Source organism: Panthera pardus, unplaced genomic scaffold (genome assembly GCF_024362965.1).
Source record: "Panthera pardus isolate Hobbes unplaced genomic scaffold, ASM2436296v1 HiC_scaffold_24, whole genome shotgun sequence".
In the NCBI taxonomy this organism is placed as follows: Eukaryota; Metazoa; Chordata; class Mammalia; order Carnivora; family Felidae; genus Panthera; species Panthera pardus.
In genome coordinates this window covers 138,134,788-138,157,656 of record NW_026526810.1, presented here as the reverse complement: position 1 = coordinate 138,157,656, position 22,869 = coordinate 138,134,788, and the positions used below count along the sequence as shown (strand labels likewise).

General features: G+C 61.7%; 1 protein-coding gene across 1 annotated transcript in view; it reads left to right on the top strand.

Moving 5' to 3' along the window:
• AHNAK2 (AHNAK nucleoprotein 2) overlaps positions 1-22,869 on the top strand; it is a 32,875-nt gene that overhangs the window by 5,028 nt on the left and 4,978 nt on the right. Inside the window, exons 2-10 of the mRNA XM_053889910.1 lie at positions 7,825-7,883; positions 7,978-8,076; positions 8,691-8,801; positions 9,608-9,758; positions 10,032-10,216; positions 10,361-15,595; positions 15,638-16,090; positions 17,099-18,199; positions 18,242-22,840. Coding sequence (XP_053745885.1) covers positions 7,825-7,883; positions 7,978-8,076; positions 8,691-8,801; positions 9,608-9,758; positions 10,032-10,216; positions 10,361-15,595; positions 15,638-16,090; positions 17,099-18,199; positions 18,242-22,840 — 11,993 coding nt within the window. The remainder of the gene's footprint in view (positions 1-7,824; positions 7,884-7,977; positions 8,077-8,690; positions 8,802-9,607; positions 9,759-10,031; positions 10,217-10,360; positions 15,596-15,637; positions 16,091-17,098; positions 18,200-18,241; positions 22,841-22,869) is intronic.

The following is a 22,869-nucleotide window of genomic DNA, read 5'->3' as shown; positions in this document are numbered from 1 at the left end:
CTGGCCAGAGTCTCCTTCCTCCCTGGGATCCCCCTTCCCGGCACCACACCCCAGGCCACCCCTGGCTTCTCCTGTTCTGCTGTGGGGCCTGCTGCCCTCGGCTGTCCCCAGAGCCCCCAACCTTGCTGATCCTGGCCTGTGGTGTCAGGCAGGGGTGTGTGCTCGGCCGCCCCACTGCCTCCTCCCCAGGGCCGGGCCTGACCCCTCACTGCCCTGGAACCCCGTGTGGGTCCCTCAGCTGTGCAGGCCTGCTCCGACCTGCTCGTGGGGTGCAGATGCCAGCAGCCAGCCGGGCCCCACCCCGCGGGGCCGTGGGGCGCAGGGCGGGGCGGCTCTGGGACCCAGCAAGAGATCTGCCGATGGCACGGCGGGTGCGGTCCTGCCCGGGCCTGCCGGGGCTCCTGCAGCCCGGTCGGGCCTGGGGTCTGCGTCTTCCCACCCGCCCCTCGGTGTCCAGCGTGGGAGCTGAGTCCCGGGGCCGGCAGGGTGAGGTGACCAGATGTGGCAGACCAGGCAGCCGGAGCTTTGGGGAGCAGATGACTGGGGTCTTCAGCCACCACTTCTAGCCAAGTGACTGGGGAGGGGGTGACAGATGCAGGTTCCTGGGCCCCCAGGGCACCCGCCTGGAGAGGTGGCAGCAGGGCTGGAAGGGTGGCCGGGGTCAGGCTGCCCCAGGGGGACTCGGCGGGTGAGCAGTGCCCCCCCCCCACCCACAAGGTCACTCGCTCGCCCGGGGCCCTGGGTGGGCTGGGTCCTTCCCTGCTCTGGCCTTGCTGGTGTCTGCTGTGGAAGGATCTGGCTGTGCCCTGGGCCGGGGCCTCAGCCCAGATGGGGCAGGACTTTGTTGGAAGGGCCTATGTATGCCTCGGGCTGTGCCTCCCCTGCCCTGCACCCCCTAGCCTGGCCAGCTTCCTTCAGGGAAACTGAGGCGCGGGGCCCAAGAAAAGCTTGCCCAGAGCGTCCTATCTGACATCTGCATCTGCGTACCTGTCTACACAGCAGGACTGGACTGGACTGCACGGGCGGGTGGTAGTGACTCAGACATCCCTGGGCGGGCAGGCGTTTCCTCTCCCAGTCAGCTGCTTGGGCTGGGGCGGGGGCGGGGGGGGGGGGGGGCTCTGGGGGAGGGGCGGGCTCCCCAGCTCCTTGAAGCCCAGGGGGAGGGACCTGGCCCAGCTCCGGGCCTGTGAGGGGGCCGCCCATCCCTCTGGTGGGGCTCCAGGCAGGCCTGAGGAGGAGGAGGCCAGGGCCTGGCAGCGGAGGAGGGCTGTGGAGGGGAGGGACCCGGGAGGGCAGCTGCAGGGAGCACCAGCTGGGACCTTCACTCCTGGGCAAGCTGGGAGGACTTCTGAGCTGGGTAAGCCACAGCGGCCGTGCTCTGTACCTGCCCCTGCCCCCTGCCCAGGTCCAGCCCTTGGGCCCCTGCCCTCTTCACTGCCCAGTCGGTCGGCCTGAGGGGGCTGGGTGGGGGGCTCGGGCTGGGGAGCACGGCTGTCATGTCCCTGGCCCTCTGCCCTGCCTCAGCCCCAGCCCTCCTTAGGACAGACATGTCAGTTCACGGCAGCCAAGGCTGTGGCCAAGCATAGCCACTGCCATCCCAGGACAGGCAGGTCCCCAGGCTGGACCGTGAGGCTGGGGAGGGCTCCTCAGGCAAGGCCAGCTCCCCTGCAGGTGCCGCGTGGGCGGTGGGGGCCTGCGGGGGTGGGCGGGATGTCTGGGGGGTCCTGGCCAGGCAGCTCAGAGACAGAAATAGGCTCGGGCCCACCAGTCCCATCTGGGACGGGCAGGACTGTGGGGGCCTTTCCTTTTGGCTGCCGGGCCCTTTGGAGCTGGTGGCTGGTGTGCCCACCCCTCCTGCCTCAGTTTCTCCGGGTGCAGAAGGAGAGGCGCTGGGCCCACCACTGCCCGCCTAGTCCCACAGCTCGGGGGCGTCCTCAGACTGGGTGGGACGTGCCCCTTCCCAAGAGATCTGCCCTGCTCCCCGTCTCCTTCCTGCACTAGCCCTTATTATGCACCTACTGTGTGCCGGGCTCTGAGCGCTTGGGGCCAGCGATGAGGCGGTGGCCAGAGATGACGGCGGGGTGGCCACACTGGGCCCGTGAGTCGGCAGAGGAAGCAAACGTGAGAAGTGCCCGGGCCGGGGAGAGAGCCCAGTCTGGGGTGCGGCTCCAAAGGTCTGGGGCCCAGGCCTCTGCAGGCAGGACTGAGGGCGTCCTGGGGCTCGGCAGACGGGGCTGGGCATCCGGGGGCGGGACAGGGTGGCGTGGAAGTGTCCAGCTTGCGGCTGTAGCAGCAGCGGAGCCGGTGGGCCAGGACCCTCGCCCCCAGGCCAGGGCAACCAGGCAAGAGCCGTGGGGGCAGAGGCGGGAGCCGAGCTGGCCTGCCCAAGCAGCACGGTTACCCTGAGCAAGTCGGGAAGGGGGGCAGGCCCTGGCTGCCTGCGGGTGTTGCTTCGGGAAGTCTGAAGGTCTCATGACCAGTCAGCCGAGCCCAGCACTTTCCTCGTGAAGTTCCAGGATGGGGTGAGGCCCCAGCGTGCCGTGTGCCCGTGTCGGCCCTGGGCTCCAAGCCCAAGGGTAGTGTCCCCTGAGGGGAGAGCTGACTCAGGCGCCCCCATGGCTCCCTGCGTGGCTGGGGGGCCTTGCCCGGGACTGTGTGCCCGTGCTCGAGGGAGGGTTCTCGAGCCAGGCACACACGTCAACACCCACGGTCTCATAGGCGCACGCACGCACGCACCCACCCACGGTGGCTTCTCGGGCCACGGTCCAGGTCCCCGTTTGCAGCTCTCCTCCCTGCCTGTCCCAGATCCCCAGTCCCACCGCTGCCCTGGCGGCACGCAAACACCCCCACCATCCCTGGCCCGCCTGGAGGGCAGCCAGTCTCCGTGCAGACTTGGGTTTTCTTTAAGCAAAGTTGCCCCACCCATGGCTGGCCCTACTCTGGACCCTCCGAGCACCCCCACGGCCAGGGGCTGACAGGGGAGCCCCCAGCATGGTCCAGAGCCCTATGGGCAAGGTGAGCGCGGGGGAGTCATCCTGGGCAGACACCCCACTGTCTGCATCCCCCTGCACCTGCTCCCCCTGTCAGCTCACCTCACCTTGGCTCTGCCCTCTCCCCAGACCCACTTCCTTGAGCCCCGCCCTAGAATATTCCAACATTCTAGGGAGTGAAACTTTTCTGCTGACCCAGGTGCGTACTCCCCTCACCCCTCACCCCAAGTCCTGAGCCCCTCCTCCCCGACCCTGGGTACAAGCACCGGCCCCAGTTGGATGTTACGGTCACATCTGAGGCCATGGAAAGGTCAGGGTTTGGGGCTGGATGGACGCGGCAGGGCCCAGAGCCAGGAGGAGGCCGGGGGAGGGCCTTTTGGGGGACACCAGGTGCTAGCAGCCAGAACTGCTGGGCTGGCCCAGCCTGTCGCCCCTGCAAAGTGGGGGTGACTATATTTTTAGTAGCCATTGTTCGAGACTACCGCCGGGGCTGGACTGTCCACAGAGCCTGTCTGTGGGGCCGCAGGAGGCAGGGGGCGGGTCAGGCAGAAGGACAGGACACCTTCCCCTGCAGTCACCGCTGAGGGGGGCCCACGGGCATGGGGGCCGGTGGGAGGAGGCTCTGGGGGCACTGGGGCCTCCTCCCTCCCCGGGGTGCGGGCCCAAGCCTGGCAGTCTGCTGGCATCAGACAGGCGGGATTTCCTCCTTCCTGTTTGTGCGTCCCTGGGCCCGAGCGGGCCATCCAGTGGCTGTGCCTAGGGGGGTGCAGGAGGGCCTAGAGCCCGAGCCCGGCACCTCCCGGCACCTCCGTGGGGTGCGGCCTGGGGCCGAGCGAGCCACCTCTTAGAGCCGCTCTTCACCCTGCAGGGGTGTGGAGCCCGAGGGGCTGTGGTGAGGCTGGTTCCCAGCGAGGGGTGTGCCCCGGCCTCCGTGCTGTCAACACCTTTCCTCACCCGGGCCCTGGACGCCCACGGGACACTCCTGGAGTAGATTTGGGGGTGCGGCTTCTCAGGGCCGGGGATCCCTGCTGCACCGCGGGAGGCTCCCACCGCCGCGCGCCCCCATCCCACCCACCCCACCCCCAGGCACAGGGCGCCCAGCTGGCAGGTGGGGGGTGGCCCTTCCCAGGCCCGTGGGACTCCGCCCCGCTGCCTCTCCAGGGACACGCCCGGGGAGAGGGCGGTCGCCAGCTCCTGTTTTGTTGTGTGACTCAGGGAAACGGCTGGGCTGCGGAGGCTGTGGGCGAGGACGGGCGGCCGCCGGTTTCTGGGCGGGCCGGTGACACCTGGCGGAGCTCCCCCTGAGCAGCCTCCCCGCCCCCCCACCTCGCCTGATGGCCCGGGCCGCACCCCCGACCAGACCCTTCCTCTCCCGACGCGCTGCTGGCTGGGGTGGGTGGGCACCTGTGCGTCCCCTCGGCCCCAGCCGTGTCACCAGAGCTGGTGTGAGATCAGTGCGTTTCCTCTCGGGATGTTTAGTACGATTCGGGGGGCGCCGGGCTCAGCTGTGTGTGTGGGAAGGTTCTGAGCTGATCGCTGACTCATCACAGAACCGTCTGGTCGGCTCTGCAGTGTCCACAGGGGGCTTGTGTGCAGATAACCCGGTACGGCTGAATGTGCGCGTTCACGGGCGTGAGGTTGAGGGTTTCCTCATTTCAACTTTATGTAGAATTTTAAAGATTCTCTCTTTTTAAAAAAATTGTTAATGGTTATTTTTGAGAGAGAGTGGGGAAGGGGGCACGTGGGGAAGGGGCAGAGAGAGGAGGGGACGCAAGGTCGGAAGCGGGTTCTGAGCTGTCAGCACGGAGCCGGACGTGGGGCCCGAACCCACGAACCTGGGCCGAAGTTGGGCACTCGACCAACGGAGCCACCCAGGCGCCCCTTAAAGATTCCTTATCGGGGAAGAGTACAAATCCTAAGCGTGTGGCTTGATGCATTTTCCCCAAGTGGCCACACGCGTGTCCCCAGTGCCCCCGCGGAGAAGCAGCTGTCCGGGCGCCAGAGGCCCTCCCCCCAGGCTCTGCCCTCCCCAGAAAGCTTGTCACGTGCGTGGGCTTGTGCCTGACGGCGAACGGCATAGACTAGACTTCCGTCTGCACTCCTTTATCCGTCACGTCGTCGCCAGAGAGCGTTCCGTCGGACAAATAGCCACGGTTTCTCCTCGCTCCACTGCCGGTGGACATTCGAGACTTTCTGGTTTCTGGTACTACCATGGTGCCAGGATGGGCATTTCTGTACCTGTCCTTTGGGGAGTGCATTTTTGGGGGCACGCCCTTGGGTACGGAGCCGCTGGGCCGTAGAGCAGGGCGGTCAGACTTCAGTAGCTACCGCTGGAGGTTTTCCAAAGCGACTGTGCCGGTGCACCCAACGCCCACATCAGGGTGGCGTTCCCGTCGCCCACGTGCGGGACAGCTCTCTGGGGGGGCCCCCTTGCCCGTTCCCGCCGTCCCCGCCGTTCCCGCCGTTCCACTGTGGCAGTGGAGCGGTATCTCGGAGCTCCCACTGGCCGCTGTCCTGAGGACCCAGCACGCTGTGTGCCTTTCCATAAGTTAATTCACGGCTCGGCGTCGTCTGTGGTGAGAACTCGCCTTTCCGAGTTCTTCTCGCCCGTCCTTCCACTGGGTTGTCTGTCTTTTCCTTTTGTGTCGCACGCATTCTTTGTACATTTTGGGTAGGAGGCCGCGGTTTGGTAAGCGTGTTGCAAATCTCTGCCCAACCCGTGGCCTGACCGCTCACTCCCTCAGTGGTGTCTTTTGACGAACAGAAGCTCTTCACTTTCACGTAGACCACTTGGCCATTTCCTTCAGGGAGCGCGCTTTCTGTACGCTGGTTAAGAGTCGCTTTCCTACCGCAAAGTCGTTTCTGTTTCTCTCCTGGAAGCTTCGCTGTTAAGCCTTCCACTTTGGAACGACAATCCCCGTGACGTTAATACTTCCTGTGGCTGACGTAAGGGTTGACATTTTTCTGCACGGATGGCCAACAGACCCAGCACGAGGGACTGAAAACACCTATCTGTTTCCCACAGCTTCGTGTCTAGGAGTCTGGTTCTGGGATCTTTGTTCTGTTCTGTTGGTTTTAATTTTAATTGGTTTAACTTGTTCATTCATTTTAAATGTTTATTTACTTATTTTGAGAGAGAGAGCGCATGGGGGAGGGGCAGAGAGAGAGGGAGACACAGAATCCGAAGCGGCTCCAGGCTCCGAGCCGTCAGCACCGAGCCCGATGCGGGGCTCGAACCCACGAACCGCGAGATCACGACCTGAGCCGAAGTCGGACGCCCCACCGACTGAGCCGCCCGGGCGCGCCTGCCTTGATTTTTGAAGGGTGGTTTGCTGGACGCGGGATTCTTGCTTCACAAGCTTTTCCCCTGAGCAGCTTGGGTGCCTCGGGCCGCGTCCTCCCGGCTCCCAGGGCGTTGGGTGTGAACTGTGCGGCCGAGCCCGTCACAGGCGGGTCTCGCTTCTCTGGCCACTTTCACACCTTCCTCCTCCTCTTCAACCCTGTGGCCCGGATGCGTTCGGGGCCGGGCCTCTCTGTGTCTGGCACGCTGCGACCGCCACATACCGTTGGAAACCACATTTCCCCCGCCTCTTTCTCTCTCTCCCTTCCTTCGACTGCTTGTGTGCCGCTGGGCTGAACGTGGCCCCGCGACCTCACATGCGCTTTCGTTCTCTTGAACCTTTTTTCCTCTGTTCTCCAAATTGGACAATTTCTTCTTCTTCTTCTTCTTCTTCTTCTTCTTCTTCTTCTTCTTCTTCTCCTTCTTCAAGTTCTTAGTTTACTCATCCTCTCGGGAAACTTCTCCGCGATCTTCAGGAATCACCAATGGTCCCTGCAGACTCTTTCCTCCTCCTTGTTGCTGGCGCCCACCTGGCGTTTGCAGACCTCCTGACGTCCTTAGCTCTGTTCTCGCGTCCCTTTCCCCGTTTTCCTTCGTGGACGGGCCGTGTCTTACGAGTCCACGTTTGGGTTCGCTGTTCCTGCACGACCCAAGGGATCATAAACTGCGCCGCCATCAAAATGGGCTCTGAATCCAACACAGAGATGAGTCTGGTGTGGTCTTGTCCATTTGGCTCCTTTTTCCCGAATTTCTGTCTTAGGTACGGTGGCCTTTCCGGGGTGAGAAGCATCAGTGACCAGCTGCTTGCGCTGAAGTCGTCGGGTGGTCATGAACTTCCTGGTGCCAATAACTGCTGTGTGGCTCACGATTGCGGCCGAGCCTCCCGCAGCCAGGGGGCTGAAAAGACCAAAGCGGCCAATTTCTCTTCGCTTTCGAGTTTTTCGATTCTTTCTTCTGGCATCTCAGTTCTGATATTGAGTCCCAGTAGTACATTTTTCAACTCCAGAATCTCTGTGTAGCTTTGTTGTCACTTGTACGTCTTTGCGACGACGTCTCCTCGCTAAGCCATCGTACTTTCCATGTCTTGTGGCTGCTTGGACATTCGGAGAATTTCCAGCACTTGCTTGTTCCTCAGTATGGATCATACTTTCCTGTTTCTTTGCGTGTCGCGTGACCCTCGGCCGACTGCTGGACACCACGGGTTCCGTACCGCGGCAGCCCTGCACCCCGGCCTCCCTCGGGGCTGGGCGCGTTCTTTCCTGCGTGTTTGTCTCCTGACTTTCTTGGACTGAATCCGTGAAGCGTGCCTTGTCTGAGCTCCCCTCGTGCAGGCTCTCTGCCATCCGGCCTGCGCGTGCCCTCAGGCCCGGCGTCCGGGATGGGGCCACGTGTGCACGAACGCGGTGCGTAGACTCTCCGGGGCCCCTCCCCCCGGGCCCGCCATCTGGTCTCCGCACCCCCGAGGCCGCACTGACTCAGCCTCTCTCTCCGCAGTGTCTGGCCGGCAGCTGCAGTCTGAGGACCCAGATGCAGAAACGGAAGAGGACCCCTCTGTAAGCAAGGCCCGGGGGATGCATGCCCTCCCGACACAGCCCCCGTCCTTTGGCGGGCCTCGGCAGAGCCCCCCTGATTGTCCTCTCCTGCCAGGTGACCGAAGGGCCGGTGGACGAGATCGTCCGGCCGAGGCCGCAGGGGTCCTCGCCGGTCTACGAATGCACTGCTGAGGGTGCCGGCTTTGGACTCCCGGTAAGCCTGCCGGACGGAGACCCACAGGCTGAGGGAAAGTGCGGGTGTGGGGCCACAGGGGGCCGCGTCTCCTTCGTCGCCCCGTGGGGGCAACCGGCACCATTTGTGCAGCCACACCGCCCTGCCCTGCCCTGCCCTGCCGCCCCCTGGGCCACAGTTCCAGCCGCTCCCACGTCCTGACCTTCTGTCCCTCGGGACCCCTCCCTTCAGGTGGCCGGGACGCAGTTGAGATGGCACATGTGTGCGTGTGTGCGTGCGGGGGAAGAGAGCCCGCACTCTGGACGTGCACACACGCCGTCTCGGGGAGGAGGCCCGGGGGGAGGCCGTGGAGGGGGCCTGGGGGGCCGGGGGAGGCCCGGGGGGCGCCTTCTTGCTAAATCCTTGTTTTCTTTTATTTCCTCCTCCCCCTCCACACAAAACCCCAGTTGCCCTGGGGTTTGCCCTGGGTGCGGGCGCTGGGGCCTGGGGGCTGGGCCCGGTCGGGAAGCACCAGGGCCAAGGGCCGCCTCCCCGCCGCCCCACGCGCTCGGCTCCCTGGCACGCGGCACCGCTCCGGGCCCCCCGCGTGCTCGGGGCTGAGGCAGGTGGGTGACCCCTGGCATCTGTGCCTGCAGGGGGAGGACACACGGAGAAGGCGGGCTTCCTCGGGCTCGGGGGGTCGGAGGTCCTGGTGGAAGCGAGATTCGGGAGACGCTCGAACGTTTTCCAGGATGAGTCGTCGGCAGGTGGGTGTGGCCGCGCCCGAGGGTCGGGGTGGGGGGGGCCCGCTCTGGGGGGGGTGGGGGTGGCGGGTCGGAGCAAGGAGAGGGACTTGCCTGTCGCTTTTGTCAGGCCTGGTCTGCGGGCAGGGGCTCCAGAGGCTGGTCCGGGGTTCCCCTGAAACCTATGGGGGGGGGCGGGCAGGGACACCGGGCCGGTAGAGCCAGGCGCGTGGGCCTCGGTGTCCCCGGCTGTGTAATGGGTGCAGCTGCTTCACAAGCCAGGGGCGAGGCTGGGTTCTGGGGGCTCCCTGTGAGGAGGGCGCGCTGCCTTCCGAGGCGGCCTGCTCTGCCGTCGGTGGGTCAGCACCTCTGAAGCCGGCTGGGACCGGAAGCATCCGCTGGGTCTGAGGTCAGGCTGGCCGCACTGTGTGCCGCGCGCCCCGGGGGCTCCTCAGAGAGTATCGGCCACGCTGCACGTCATCGCTGCCGGAGTGTGTGCAGAAGGAACGAGACTTTGGCCGCTGAGCCGGAAGGCCAGCCTCCTCGGCCCCGTCGGGCCTACGGGGCTGCCCCCGAGTCCTGGCGGGTGGGGGTGGGGGTGCGAGGAGGCCGCTCCCACCGGAGGTGGCTTGCAGCTGGCTTCCTCCGGAGCTCGGAGCTCGGACACACAGCCTGGGCTCTGGCTGGGGGCTCCTCCTCTTCCCCCGCATCACCTGGATGAGGGGCGGGACTCTGGGATCCCCGTGTGCAGGGCAGGGGGGGTCCGAGCACCGACGGCCACAGCGGCACAGCCCGATGGTCGCCACGGCCCCGATGTGCTTCTGATCCAGTCCGTGCAGGAGGCGACAGAGGTGACGCTGAGGACAGAGGTGGAGGCCGGAGCCAGCGGCTACAGCGTCACAGGGGGCGGGGACCAAGGGATTTTCGTCAAGCAGGTGCTGAAGGACTCCTCCGCCGCCAAGCTCTTCAGCCTAAGAGAAGGTGCCTTGGCCGCCCCACCCCTGCAGTCCCCACGGGTCCCACCAGGACGGGAGGGCCCCGGGGCTCAGGACGCCCCCGAGGACCCCGCCAGGCCCTTTCGGGCTGAGCCGGGCTTGCTCTCTGTGCGGCTGGGTGGCCTCCTTCCCACGCAGGGCTCCGTGCAGGGTGGGCCCGGCTCCCCGTCAGGGACCCCTCTCACACACTCCTGTATCTCTGGAAGGAATGGCGAGAGCGGGGAAACTGAGGCCAAGGGCCCACTCTGTGTTTGTCTAGGTGATCAGCTGCTCAGTGCAACCATATTCTTTGACAACATTAAATATGAAGACGCTCTCAAAATTCTTCAGTACTCAGAGCCTTACAAGGTTCAATTCCAAGTCAGACGGAAACGTCCTGCCTCAGGGGATGAGGAAGGGGTCTCCAGTGGCGCTCAGCCCGGCCGCAAGGACAGTGAGACGCAGGTGAGGCTGGGCCCCGACGACCGCCCCGCTCCCGGGGCCGAGGCTGAGTGGGGGGGCGCCCTCCCCTCCCGCATCTGTCCCGTGAGCCCAGGGCCCTAGAATTCCCATGCTACTGCTGCCACGCTCCCTGTCCTTGTATTTCAGGACAAAGATGTCGCCGATGGGTGCACAGAGACCCCCACGAAAACTGTGGAAGGAAGTGGAGACAAGGAGAGACTGATCTCCAAGCCCAGGGAGGGCAGGGGCAGGCCGTCCCAAAACGAGAGGCTCTCCTGGCCCAAATTCCAGTCAATAAAGACCAAGCCCAGGTCAGGGCCGCGGAGGTCACACAGCTCTTCAGAGGCCCGTGAGCGAGGACACCCACCTGACATGTCCCCCACGAGCACAGACACAGAGGCCCAGCTCCCAACAGAGGAGCAGGAGCAGAAGGCAGGACCGGACGGCCAGCGGAGGAGAAGGTTCCTGAACCTGCGATTCAGAGTGGGCTCAGGGAAGGGTCCAACACCGGGGGCGAGGCCGAGCACAGAGGTCCAGTCCGGGGTCCTAGAGGAGGCAGCATCCTGGGATGACAGCCAAGAGGGCGCCAAGGCCGGCACAGACAGGACGGTGGAGGGACCAGAGGGGACATCAGCTCTCACTGCCCAGCAACCCGTGGAGCCGGGCCGCCCCAGCGAGGGAGCCTTGGGGGACGGGGCCAGCGTGGCACCCAGGCGCCGAAGAAAGACAAAGGAAGCGAAGGACCAGGTCGACTCTGTGTCAGATGGGAAACCCGGGATGGACTCAGGCCCAAAGCCAGGTGGAGATGGCCACAGAGAAGCGGTCCAGGGCACAGAAGCTGGGATTGCCACATCGGCTCTGCAAGGCAAAGTGGACACACAGGGCCGCCAACTGGAGTTCCAAATCCAAATACCCGATGTCAAAACGCCCAACTTTGAATTCTGCAAAGAAACAATGCCAGACGGAGAAGCAGGCACAGCAGCACGACTGCAGGGACCCAGACACGGAGGTCCTACAGCAGAGGCCACGGGCATCAAAGAGCAGCCGGACCACGGACCGGGGCCACAGTTGGCCGGAAAGCCTGCAGGGCCCCTGACAGAACGGGAGGAAGGAGGAGCAGAGGGAGCTGAGGCAGGGCACGGAGAGGCACACGCCGAAGACGGGGACACACACGCACAGGGCAGACAGGAGAGGAAAACTAGGTTCAAATTCAAAACACCCTCATTCGGGTGGTCTCCAGGAAAGGACATAAAATCAGGCCAGGAACAAGACAGAGAAATGGAGAGCACCCTCACCATTCTGACCGCACAGACAGGTGCCAGGGTCAAACAGTCAGAACGCGAGAAAACAAAATTAGACACACCTGAGCGAGACTCAGGAGCCACAGAGGGAGAAACAGAGGGTGTTCGGGCAACTCAAGCCGATTTTACTCTGGGAGACAGGGAGGTAGCCGCCAGAGACAGCAAGTTCAAAATGCCCAAGTTCAAGATGCCATCTTTTGGTGCCTCCGTGCCAAGCAAGTCCTTGGAGGCCACGGTGGACGTGTCCCTGCCCAAGATCCAGGCGGAAGTGTCCCTGCCTTCCATGGAAGCTGAGGTCAAGAGCAATGATGTGACTGTTGAGCTGCCATCTGCTGACCTAGAACTCAAGACATCCACGGTGGGGGAGAAGGTTCCAGAAGGCCCAATACCTGAAGGGGAGCTCCAGGAACCCTCAGCAGGAGCCGGGGTCAAAGGGCACCTGCCCAAGGTGCACATACCCAGCATGAAGATGCCCAAAGTGGACTTTAAGGCACCCCAGGTGGACATCAAGGGGCCCAAGGTGGACCTGAAGGGCACCAAAGGGGAGGTGAGGGCTCCCGACGTGGATGTGACCCTGCCCAGTGTGGAGAGGGACCTTCAGGCAACAGATGCCAAGCTGGAGGGTGACGTTACCCTGGGAGACAAGGAGGTGACCAGCAGAGACAGCAAGTTCAAAATGCCCAAGTTCAAGATGCCATCCTTTGGCACCTCAGCCCCAAGCAAAGATTTGGGAACATCCGTGGACGTGGACGTGGACGTGCCCGTGTCCAAGGATGGCACAGAGGCCAAACTGCCCTACCTGAGAGGGGAGATACGAGCCCCAGAGGGCGCCATGCAGCTGCCTACTGCTGATATCGACCCTCGTGGGGCAGAAGTGGATATGTCCCTCCCCAAAGGACACGTGTCTGTGTCTGGGCTGAAGAGTAAAGCAGAAGGGCCCAGGATCAAGGGCCAGCTGCCCAAGGTACAGATGCCCAGCATGAAGATGCCCAAGGTCGACATCAAGGTGCCCCAGACGGACATCAAGGGGCCCAAGGTGGACATCAAGGAACCCAAAGGGGAGGTAAGCAGGCCCGACGTGGATGTGACCCTGCCCAGCGCAGACGTGGACGTCCAGGCACCCACCGCCAAGTTGGAGGGTGACATTACCCTGGGAGACAAGGAGGTAACCACTAGAGACAGCAAGTTCAAAATGCCCAAGTTCAAGATGCCATCTTTCGGTGCCTCAGTGCCAAGCAAGTCCTTGGAGGCCGCGGTGGACGTGTCCCTGCCCAAGATTCAGGCGGAAGTGTCCCTGCCCTCCAGGGAAGCTGAGGTCAAGTCCAGTGATGTGGCCCTTGAGCTGCCATTAGCCGACCTAGAGGTCAAGACTGCCGTGGTGGGCATGAAGCTTCCAGAAGGCCAAATACCTGAAGGGGAGCTCCAGGAACCCTCGGCAGGAGCCGGAGTCAAAGGGCACCTGCCCAAGGTGCAAATGCCAGGCATGAAGATGCCCAAAGTGGACTTTAAGGCACCCCAGGTGGACATCAAGGCACCCAAGTTGGACATCAGAGGACCGAAGGTGGACCTGAAGGGCCCCAAAGGGGAGGTGAGCGCCCCTGATGTGGATGTGACCCTGCCCAGTGTGCAGATGGACGTCCATGCACCCACCGCCAAGTTAGAGGGTGACGTTACCCTGGGAGACAAGGAGGTGACCACTAGAGACGGCAAGTTCAAAATGCCCAAGTTCAAGAGGCCATCTTTCGGTGCATCAGCACCAAGCAAGTCCTTGGAGGCCGCGGTGGACGTTTCCGTGCCCAAGACCCAGGCGGAAGTGTCCCTGCCTCCCATGGAAGCTGAGGTCAAGACCAGTGATGTGACCGTTGAGCTGCCATCTGCTGACCTAGAAGTCAAGACTTCCACGGTGGATCATAAGCTCCCTGATGTCCAGGTGCCCGAGGGAGAGTTCCAGGAGCCCTCAACAGGAGCCGGGTTCAAAGGGCACCTGCCCAAGGTGCACATGCCCAGCATCAAGATGCCCAAAGTGGACATCAAAGCCCCCCAGTTGGACATCAAGGGGCCCAAGGTGGACATCACGGGACCCAAAGGGGAGGTGAGCGCCCCTGATGTGGATGTGACCCTGCCCAGTGTGGAGATGGATGTCCAGGCACCCACCGCCAAGTTGGAGGGTGACGTTACCCTGGGAGACAAGGAGGTTAACGCTAGAGACAGCAAGTTCAAAATGCCCAAGTTCAAGATGCCATCCTTCGGTGCCTCAGCCCCAAGCAAGTCCTTGGAGGCCGCGGTGGACATTTCCATGCCCAAGATCCAGGCGGAAGTGTCCCTGCCTTCCATGGAAGCTGAGGTCAAGACCAGTGATGTGACCGTTGAGCTGCCATCTGCCGACCTAGAGGTCAAGACTGCCATGGTGGGCATGAAGCTTCCAGAAGGCCAAATACCTGAAGGGGAGCTCCAGGAACCCTCGGCAGGAGCCGGAGTCAAAGGGCACCTGCCCAAGGTGCAAATGCCAGGCATGAAGATGCCCAAAGTGGACTTTAAGGCGCCCCAGGTGGACATCAAGGCACCCAAGTTGGACATCAAAGGACCCAAGGTGGACCTGAAGGGCCCCAAAGGGGAGGTGAGCGCCCCTGACGTGGAAGTGACCCTACCCAGTGTGCAGATGGACGTCCATGCACCCACCACCAAGTTGGAGGGTGACGTTAACCTGGGAGACACGGAGGTGACGGCTAGAGACAGCAAGTTCAAAATGCCCAAGTTCAAGATGCCGTCCTTCGGTGCCAAAGCGCCAAGTAAGTCCTTGGAGGCCGCGGTGGACATTTCCGTGCCTAAGATCCAGGCGGAAGTGTCCCTGCCTTCCATAGAAGCTGAGGTCAAGACCAGTGATGTGACCGTTGAACTGCCATCTGCTGACCTAGAACTCAAGACTTCCACGGTGGGTCAGAAGCTCCCTGATGTTCAGGTGCCCGAGGGAGAGTTCCAGGAGCCCTCAACAGGAGCCGGGTTCAAAGGGCACCTGCCCAAAGTGCACATGCCCAGCATCAAGATGCCCAAAGTGGACATGAAAGGCCCCCAGGTGGACATCAAGGGGCCCAAGGTGGACCTGAAGGGCCCAAAAGTGGAGGTGAGCGTGCCTGACATGGATGTGACCCTGCCCAGTGCAGACGTGGACGTCCAGGCACCCACTGCCAAGTTGGAGGGTGACGTTACCCTGGGAGACAAGGAGGTGACCACTAGAGACAGCAAGTTCAAAATGCCCAAGTTCAAGATGCCATCTTTTGGTGCATCAGCACCAAGCAAGTCCTTGGAGGCCGCGGTGGACGTGTCCCGGCCCAAGATTCAGGCGGAAGTGTCCCTGCCCTCCATGGAAGCTGAGGTCAAGACCAGTGATGTGACCGTTGAGCTGCCATCTGCCGACCTAGAGGTCAAGACTGCCATGGTGGGCATGAAGCTTCCAGAAGGCCAAATACCTGAAGGGGAGCTCCAGGAACCCTCAACAGGAGCCGGGTTCAAAGGGCACCTGCCCAAGGTGCACATGCCCAGCATCAAGATGCCCAAAGTGGACATCAAAGCCTCCCAGGTGGACATCAAGGGGCCCAAGGTGGACATCAAAGGACCCAAAAGGGAGGTGAGCACCCCTGATGTGGATGTGACCCTACCCAGTGTGGACATGGATATCCAGGCACCCACCGCCAAATTGGAGGGTGACGTTACCCTGGGAGACAAGGAGGTGACCGCTAGAGACAGCAAGTTCAAAATGCCCAAGCTCAAGATGCCATCTTTCGGTGCCTCAACACCAAGCAAGTCCTTGGAGGACGCGGTGGACGTGTCCCTGCCCAAGATCAAGGCGGAGGTGTCCCTGCCCTCCATGGAAGCTGAGGTCAAGTCCAGTGATGTGACCGTTGAGCTGCCATCTGCCGACCTAGAGGTCAAGACTGCCATGGTGGGCATGAAGCTTCCAGAAGGCCGAATACCGGAAGGGGAGCTCCAGGAACCCTCGGCAGGAGCCGGAGTCAAAGGGCACCTGCCCAAGGTGCACATGCCCAGCATCAAGATGCCCAAAGTGGACTTTAAGGCACCCCAGGTGGACATCAAGGGGCCCAAGTTCGACATGAAGCCCCCCCAGGTGGACATCAAGGGGCCCAAGGTAGACCTGAAGAGCCCAAAAGGGGAGGTGACTGCGCCCGACGTGGATGTGACCCTGCCCAGCGCAGAGGTGGACGTCCAGGCACCCACCGCCAAGTTGGAGGGTGACGTTACCCTGGGAGACAAGGAGGTGACCGCTAGAGACAGCAAGTTCAAAATGCCCAAGTTCAAGATGCCGTCCTTCGGTGCCTCAGCCCCAAGCAAGTCCTTGGAAGCCGCAATGGACGTTTCCGTGCCTAAGATCCAGGCGGAAGTGTCCCTGCCTTCCATGGAAGCTGAGGTCAAGACCAGTGATGTGACCGTTGAGCTGCCATCTGCTGACCTAGAACTCAAGACTTCTACGGTGGGTCAGAAGCTCCCTGATGTTCAGGTGCCCGAGGGAGAGTTCCAGGAGCCCTCAGCAGGAGCCGGGTTCAAAGGGCATCTGCCCAAGGTGCACATGCCCAGCATCAAGATGCCCAAAGTGGACATCAAAGCCCCGCAGGTGGACATCAAGGGGCCCAAGGTGGACATCACGGGACCCAAAGTGGAGGTGAGCGCCCCTGACGTGGATGTGACCCTGCCTACTGTGGAGATGGATGTCCAGGCACCCACCGCCAAGTTGGAGGGTGACGTTACCCTAGAAGACAAGGAGGTGACCGCTAGAGACAGCAAGTTCAAAATGCCCAAGTTCAAGATGCCATCCTTCGGTGCCTCGGCACCAAGCAAGCCCTTGGAGGCCGCGGTGGATGTGTCCCTGGCCAAGATCCAGGCAGAAGTGTCCTTGCCCTCCATGGATGCTGAGGTCAAATCCAGTGATGTGACCGTTGAGCTGCCATCTGCCGACCTAGAAGTCAAGACTGCCGTGGTGGGCATGAAGCTTCCAGAAGGCCAAATACCTGAAGGGGAGCTCCAGGAACCCTCGACAGGAGCAGGAGTCAAAGGGCACCTGCCCAAGGTGCACATACCCAGCATGAAGATGCCCAAAGTGGACATGAAGGCCCCCCAGGTGGACATCAAGGGGCCCAAGGTGGACATGAAGGGCCCAAAAGTGGAGGTGAACGTGCCCGACGTGGATGTGACCCTGCCCAGTGCAGACGTGGACGTCCAGGCACCCACCGCCAAGTTGGAGGGTGACGTTACCCTGGGAGACAAGGAGGTGACCGCTAGAGACAGCAAGTTCAAAATGCCCAAGTTCAAGATGCCGTCCTTCGGTGCCTCGGCGCCAAGCAAGTCCTTGGAGGCCGCGGTGGATGTTTCCGTGCCTAAGATCCAGGCGGAAGTGTCCCTGCCCTCCATGGAAGCTGAGGTCAAGACCAGTGATGTGTCCGTTGAGCTGCCATCTGCCGACCTAGAGGTCAAGACTGCCATGGTGGGCATGAAGCTTCCAGAAGGCCAAATACCTGAAGGGGAGCTCCAGGAACCCTCGGCAGAAGCCGGAGTCAAAGGGCACCGGCCCAAGGTGCACATGCCCAGCATCAAGATGCCCAAAGTGGACTTTAAGGCACCCCAGGTGGACATCAAGGGGCCCAAGTTCGACATGAAGCCCCCCCAGGTGGACATCAAGGGGCCCAAGGTAGACCTGAAGGGCCCAAAAGGGGAGGTGAGTGCGCCCGACGTGGATGTGACCCTGCCCAGCGCAGAGGTGGACGTCCAGGCACCCACCGCCAAGTTGGAGGGTGACGTTACCCTGGGAGACAAGGAGGTGACCGCTAGAGACAGCAAGTTCAAAATGCCCAAGTTCAAGATGCCATCCTTCGGTGCCTCAGCCCCAAGCAAGTCCTTGGAGGCCGCAGTGGACGTTTCCGTGCCTAAGATCCAGGCGGAAGTGTCCCTGCCTTCCATGGAAGCTGAGGTCAAGACCAGTGATGTGACCGTTGAGCTGCCAGCTGCTGACCTAGAACTCAAGACTTCCACGATGGGCCAGAAGCTCCCTGATGTTCAGGTGCCCGAGGGAGAGTTCCAGGAGCCCTCAGCAGGAGCCGGGTTCAAAGGGCACCTGCCCAAGGTGCACATGCCCAGCATCAAGATGCCCAAAGTGGACATCAAAGCCCCCCAGGTGGACATCAAGGGGGCCAAGGTGGACATCAAGGGACCCAAAGGGGAGGTGAGCGCCCCTGACGTGGATGTGACCCTGCCCAGTGCGGACATGGATGTCCAGGCACCCACCGCCAAGTTGGAGGGTGACGTTACCCTGGGAGACAAGGAGGTGACCGCTAGAGACAGCAAGTTCAAAATGCCCAAGTTCAAGATGCCATCCTTCGGTGCCTCGGCACCAAGCAAGTCCTTGGAGGCCGCGGTGGACGTGTCCCTGCCCGAGATCCAGGCGGAAGTGTCCCTGCCCTCCATGGAAGCTGAGGTCAAGTCCAGTGATGTGACCGTTGAGCTGCCATCTGCCGACCTAGAGGTCAAGACTGCCATGGTGGGCATGAAGCTTCCAGAAGGCCAAATACCTGAAGGGGAGCTCCAGGAACCCTCGACAGGAGCAGGAGTCAAAGGGCACCTGCCCAAGGTGCACATACCCAGCATGAAGATGCCCAAAGTGGACATTAAGGCACCCCAGGTGGACATCAAGGGGCCCAGGGTGGACATGAAGGCCCCCCAGGTGGACATCAAGGGGCCCAAGGTGGACCTGAAGGGCCCAAAAGTGGAGGTGAGCATGCCCGACGTGGATGTGACCCTGCCCAGTGCAGACGTAGACGTCCAGGCATCCACCGCCAAGTTGGAGGGTGACGTTACCCTGGGAGACAAGGAGGTGACCGCTAGAGACAGCAAGTTCAAAATGCCCAAGTTCAAGATGCCATCTTTCGGTGCCTCAACGCCAAGCAAGTCCTTGGAGGCCGCGGTGGATGTTTCCGTGCCTAAGATCCAGGCAGAAGTGTCCCTGCCTTCCATGGAAGCTGAGGTCAAGTCCAGTGATGTGACCGTTGAGCTGCCATCTGCCGACCTAGAGGTCAAGACTGCCGTGGTGGGCATGAAGCTTCCAGAAGGCCAAATACCTGAAGGGGAGCTCCAGGAACCCTCGGCAGGAGCCGGAGTCAAAGGGCACCTGCCCAAGGTGCACATGCCCAGCATCAAGATGCCCAAAGTGGACTTTAAGGCACCCCAGGTGGACATCAAGGGGCCCAAGTTCGACATGAAGCCCCCCCAGGTGGACATCAAGGGGCCCAAGGTAGACCTGAAGGGCCCAAAAGGGGAGGTGAGTGCGCCCGACGTGGATGTGACCCTGCCCAGCGCAGAGGTGGACGTCCAGGCACCCACCGCCAAGTTGGAGGGTGACGTTACCCTGGGAGACAAGGAGGTGACCGCTAGAGACAGCAAGTTCAAAATGCCCAAGTTCAAGATGCCATCCTTCGGTGCCTCAGCCCCAAGCAAGTCCTTGGAGGCCGCAGTGGACGTTTCCGTGCCTAAGATCCAGGCGGAAGTGTCCCTGCCTTCCATGGAAGCTGAGGTCAAGACCAGTGATGTGACCGTTGAGCTGTCAGCTGCTGACCTAGAACTCAAGACTTCCACGATGGGCCAGAAGCTCCCTGATGTTCAGGTGCCCGAGGGAGAGTTCCAGGAGCCCTCAGCAGGAGCCGGGTTCAAAGGGCACCTGCCCAAGGTGCACATGCCCAGCATCAAGATGCCCAAAGTGGACATCAAAGCCCCCCAGGTGGACATCAAGGGGCCCAAGGTGGACATCAAGGGACCCAAAGGGAAGGTGAGCGCCCCTGATGTGGATGTGACCCTGCCCAGTGCGGACATGGATGTCCAGGCACCCACCGCCAAGTTGGAGGGTGACGTTACCCTGGGAGACAAGGAGGTGACAGCTAGAGACAGCAAGTTCAAAATGCCCAAGTTCAAGATGCCATCCTTCGGTGCCTCGGCACCAAGCAAGTCCTTGGAGGCTGCGGTGGACGTGTCCTTGCCCAAGATCCAGGCGGAAGTGTCCCTGCCCTCCATGGAAGCTGAGGTCAAGTCCAGTGATGTGACCGTTGAGCTGCCATCTGCCGACCTAGAGGTCAAGACTGCCATGGTGGGCATGAAGCTTCCAGAAGGCCAAATACCTGAAGGGGAGCTCCAGGAACCCTCGACAGGAGCAGGAGTCAAAGGGCACCTGCCCAAGGTGCACATACCCAGCATGAAGATGCCCAAAGTGGACTTTAAGGCACCCCAGGTGGACATCAAGGGGCCCAAGGTGGACCTGAAGGGCCCAAAAGTGGAGGTGAGCGTGCCCGACGTGGATGTGACCCTGCCCAGTGCAGACGTAGACGTCCAGGCATCCACCGCCAAGTTGGAGGGTGACGTTACCCTGGGAGACAAGGAGGTGACCGCTAGAGACAGCAAGTTCAAAATGCCCAAGTTCAAGATGCCATCTTTCGGTGCCTCAACGCCAAGCAAGTCCTTGGAGGCCGCGGTGGACGTGTCCCTGCCCAAGATCCAGGCGGAAGTGTCCCTGCCCTCCATGGAAGCTGAGGTCAAGTCCAGTGATGTGACCGTTGAGCTGCCATCTGCCGACCTAGAGGTCAAGACTGCCATGGTGGGCATGAAGCTTCCAGAAGGCCAAATACCTGAAGGGGAGCTCCAGGAACCCTCAGCAGGAGCCGGAGTCAAAGGGCACCTGCCCAAGGTGCAAATGCCAGGCATGAAGATGCCCAAAGTGGACTTTAAGTCGCCCCAGGTGGACATCAAGGCACCCAAGTTGGACATCAAAGGACCAAAGGTGGACCTGAAGGGCCCCAAAGGGGAGGTGAGCGCCCCTGACGTGGATGTGACCCTGCCCAGTGTGCAGATGGACGTCCATGCATCCACCGCCAAGTTGGAGGGTGATGTTACCCTGGGAGACAAGGAGGTGACCGCTAGAGACAGCAAGTTCAAAATGCCCAAGTTCAAGATGCCGTCCTTCGGTGCCTCAGCGCCAAGCAAGTCCTTGGAGGCCGCGGTGGATGTGTCCCTGCCCAAGATCCAGGCGGAAGTGTCCCTGCCCTCCATGGAAGCTGAGGTCAAGTCCAGTGATGTGACCGTTGAGCTGCCATCTGCCGACCTAGAGGTCAAGACTGCCATGGTGGGCATGAAGCTTCCAGAAGGCCAAATACCTGAAGGGGAGCTCCAGGAACCCTCGGCAGGAGCCGGAGTCAAAGGGCACCTGCCCAAGGTGCAAATGCCAGGCATGAAGATGCCCAAAGTGGACTTTAAGGCGCCCCAGGTGGACATCAAGGCACCCAAGTTGGACATCAAAGGACCCAAGGTTGACCTGAAGGGCCCCAAAGGGGAGGTGAGCACCCCTGACGTGGATGTGACCCTGCCCAGTGTGCAGATGGACGTTCATGCACCCACCGCCAAGTTGGAGGGTGACGTTACCCTGGGAGACAAGGAGGTGACCGCTAGAGACAGCAAGTTCAAAATGCCCAAGTTCAAGATGCCGTCCTTCGGTGCCTCAGCGCCAAGCAAGTCCTTGGAGGCCGCGATGGATGTTTCCGTGCCTAAGATCCAGGCGGAAGTGTCCCTGCCCTCCATGGAAGCTGAGGTCAAGACCAGTGATGTGACCGTTGAGCTGCCAGCTGCTGACCTAGAACTCAAGACTTCCACGGTGGGCCAGAAGCTCCCTGATGTTCAGGTGCCCGAGGGAGAGTTCCAGGAGCCCTCAGCAGGAGCCGGGTTCAAAGGGCACCTGCCCAAGGTGCACATGCCCAGCATCAAGATGCCCAAAGTGGACATCAAAGCCCCCCAGGTGGACATCAAGGGGGCCAAGGTGGACATCAAGGGACCCAAAGGGGAGGTGAGCGCCCCTGACGTGGATGTGACCCTGCCCAGTGTGGACATGGATGTCCAGGCACCCACCGCCAAGTTGGAGGGTGACGTTACCCTGGGAGACAAGGAGGTGACTGCCAGAGACAGCAAGTTCAAAATGCCCAAGTTCAAGATGCCATCCTTCGGTGCCTCGGCACCAAGCAAGTCCTTGGAGGCTGCGGTGGATGTGTCCCTGCCCAAGATCCAGGCGGAAGTGTCCCTGCCCTCCATGGAAGCTGAGGTCAAGTCCAGTGATGTGACCGTTGAGCTGCCATCTGCCGACCTAGAGGTCAAGACTGCCGTGGTGGGCATGAAGCTTCCAGAAGGCCAAATACCTGAAGGGGAGCTCCAGGAACCCTCGGCAGGAGCCAGAGTCAAAGGGCACCTGCCCAAGGTGCACATGCCCAGCATCAAGATGCCCAAAGTGGACTTTAAGGCACCCCAGGTGGACATCAAGGGGCCCAAGGTGGACCTGAAGGGCCCAAAAGTGGAGGTGAGCGTGCCCGACGTGGATGTGACCCTGCCCAGTGCAGACGTAGACGTCCAGGCATCCACCGCCAAGTTGGAGGGTGACGTTACCCTGGGAGACAAGGAGGTGACCGCTAGAGACAGCAAGTTCAAAATGCCCAAGTTCAAGATGCCGTCCTTCGGTGCCTCAGCGCCAAGCAAGTCCTTGGAGGCCTCAATGGATGTTTCCGTGCCTAAGATCCAGGCGGAAGTGTCCCTGCCCTCCATGGAAGCTGAGGTCAAGACCAGTGATGTGACCATTGAGCTGCCAGCTGCTGAACTAGAACTCAAGACTTCCACGGTGGGTCAGAAGCTCCCTGATGTTCAGGTGCCCGAGGGAGAGTTCCAGGAGCCCTCAGCAGGAGCCGGGTTCAAAGGGCACCTGCCCAAGGTGCACATGCCCAGCATCAAGATGCCCAAAGTGGACATCAAAGCCCCCCAGGTGGACATCAAGGGGCCCAAGGTGGACATCACGGGACCCAAAGGGGAGGTGAGCGCCCCTGATGTGGATGTGACCCTGCCCAGTGTGGAGATGGATGTCCAGGCACCCACCGCCAAGTTGGAGGGTGATGTTACCCTGGGAGACAAGGAGGTGACCGCTAGAGACAGCAAGTTCAAAATGCCCAAGTTCAAGATGCCGTCCTTCGGTGCCTCAGCGCCAAGCAAGTCCTTGGATGCCGCGGTGGACGTGTCCCTGCCCAAGATCCAGGCGGAAGTGTCCCTGCCCTCCATGGAAGCTGAGGTCAAGTCCAGTGATGTGACCGTTGAGCTGCCATCTGCCGACCTAGAGGTCAAGACTGCCATGGTGGGCATGAAGCTTCCAGAAGGCCAAATACCTGAAGGGGAGCTCCAGGAACCCACTGCAGGAGCCGGAGTCAAAGGGCACGTGCCCAAGGTGCACATACCCAGCATGAAGATGCCCAAAGTGGACTTTAAGGCACCCCAGGTGGACAT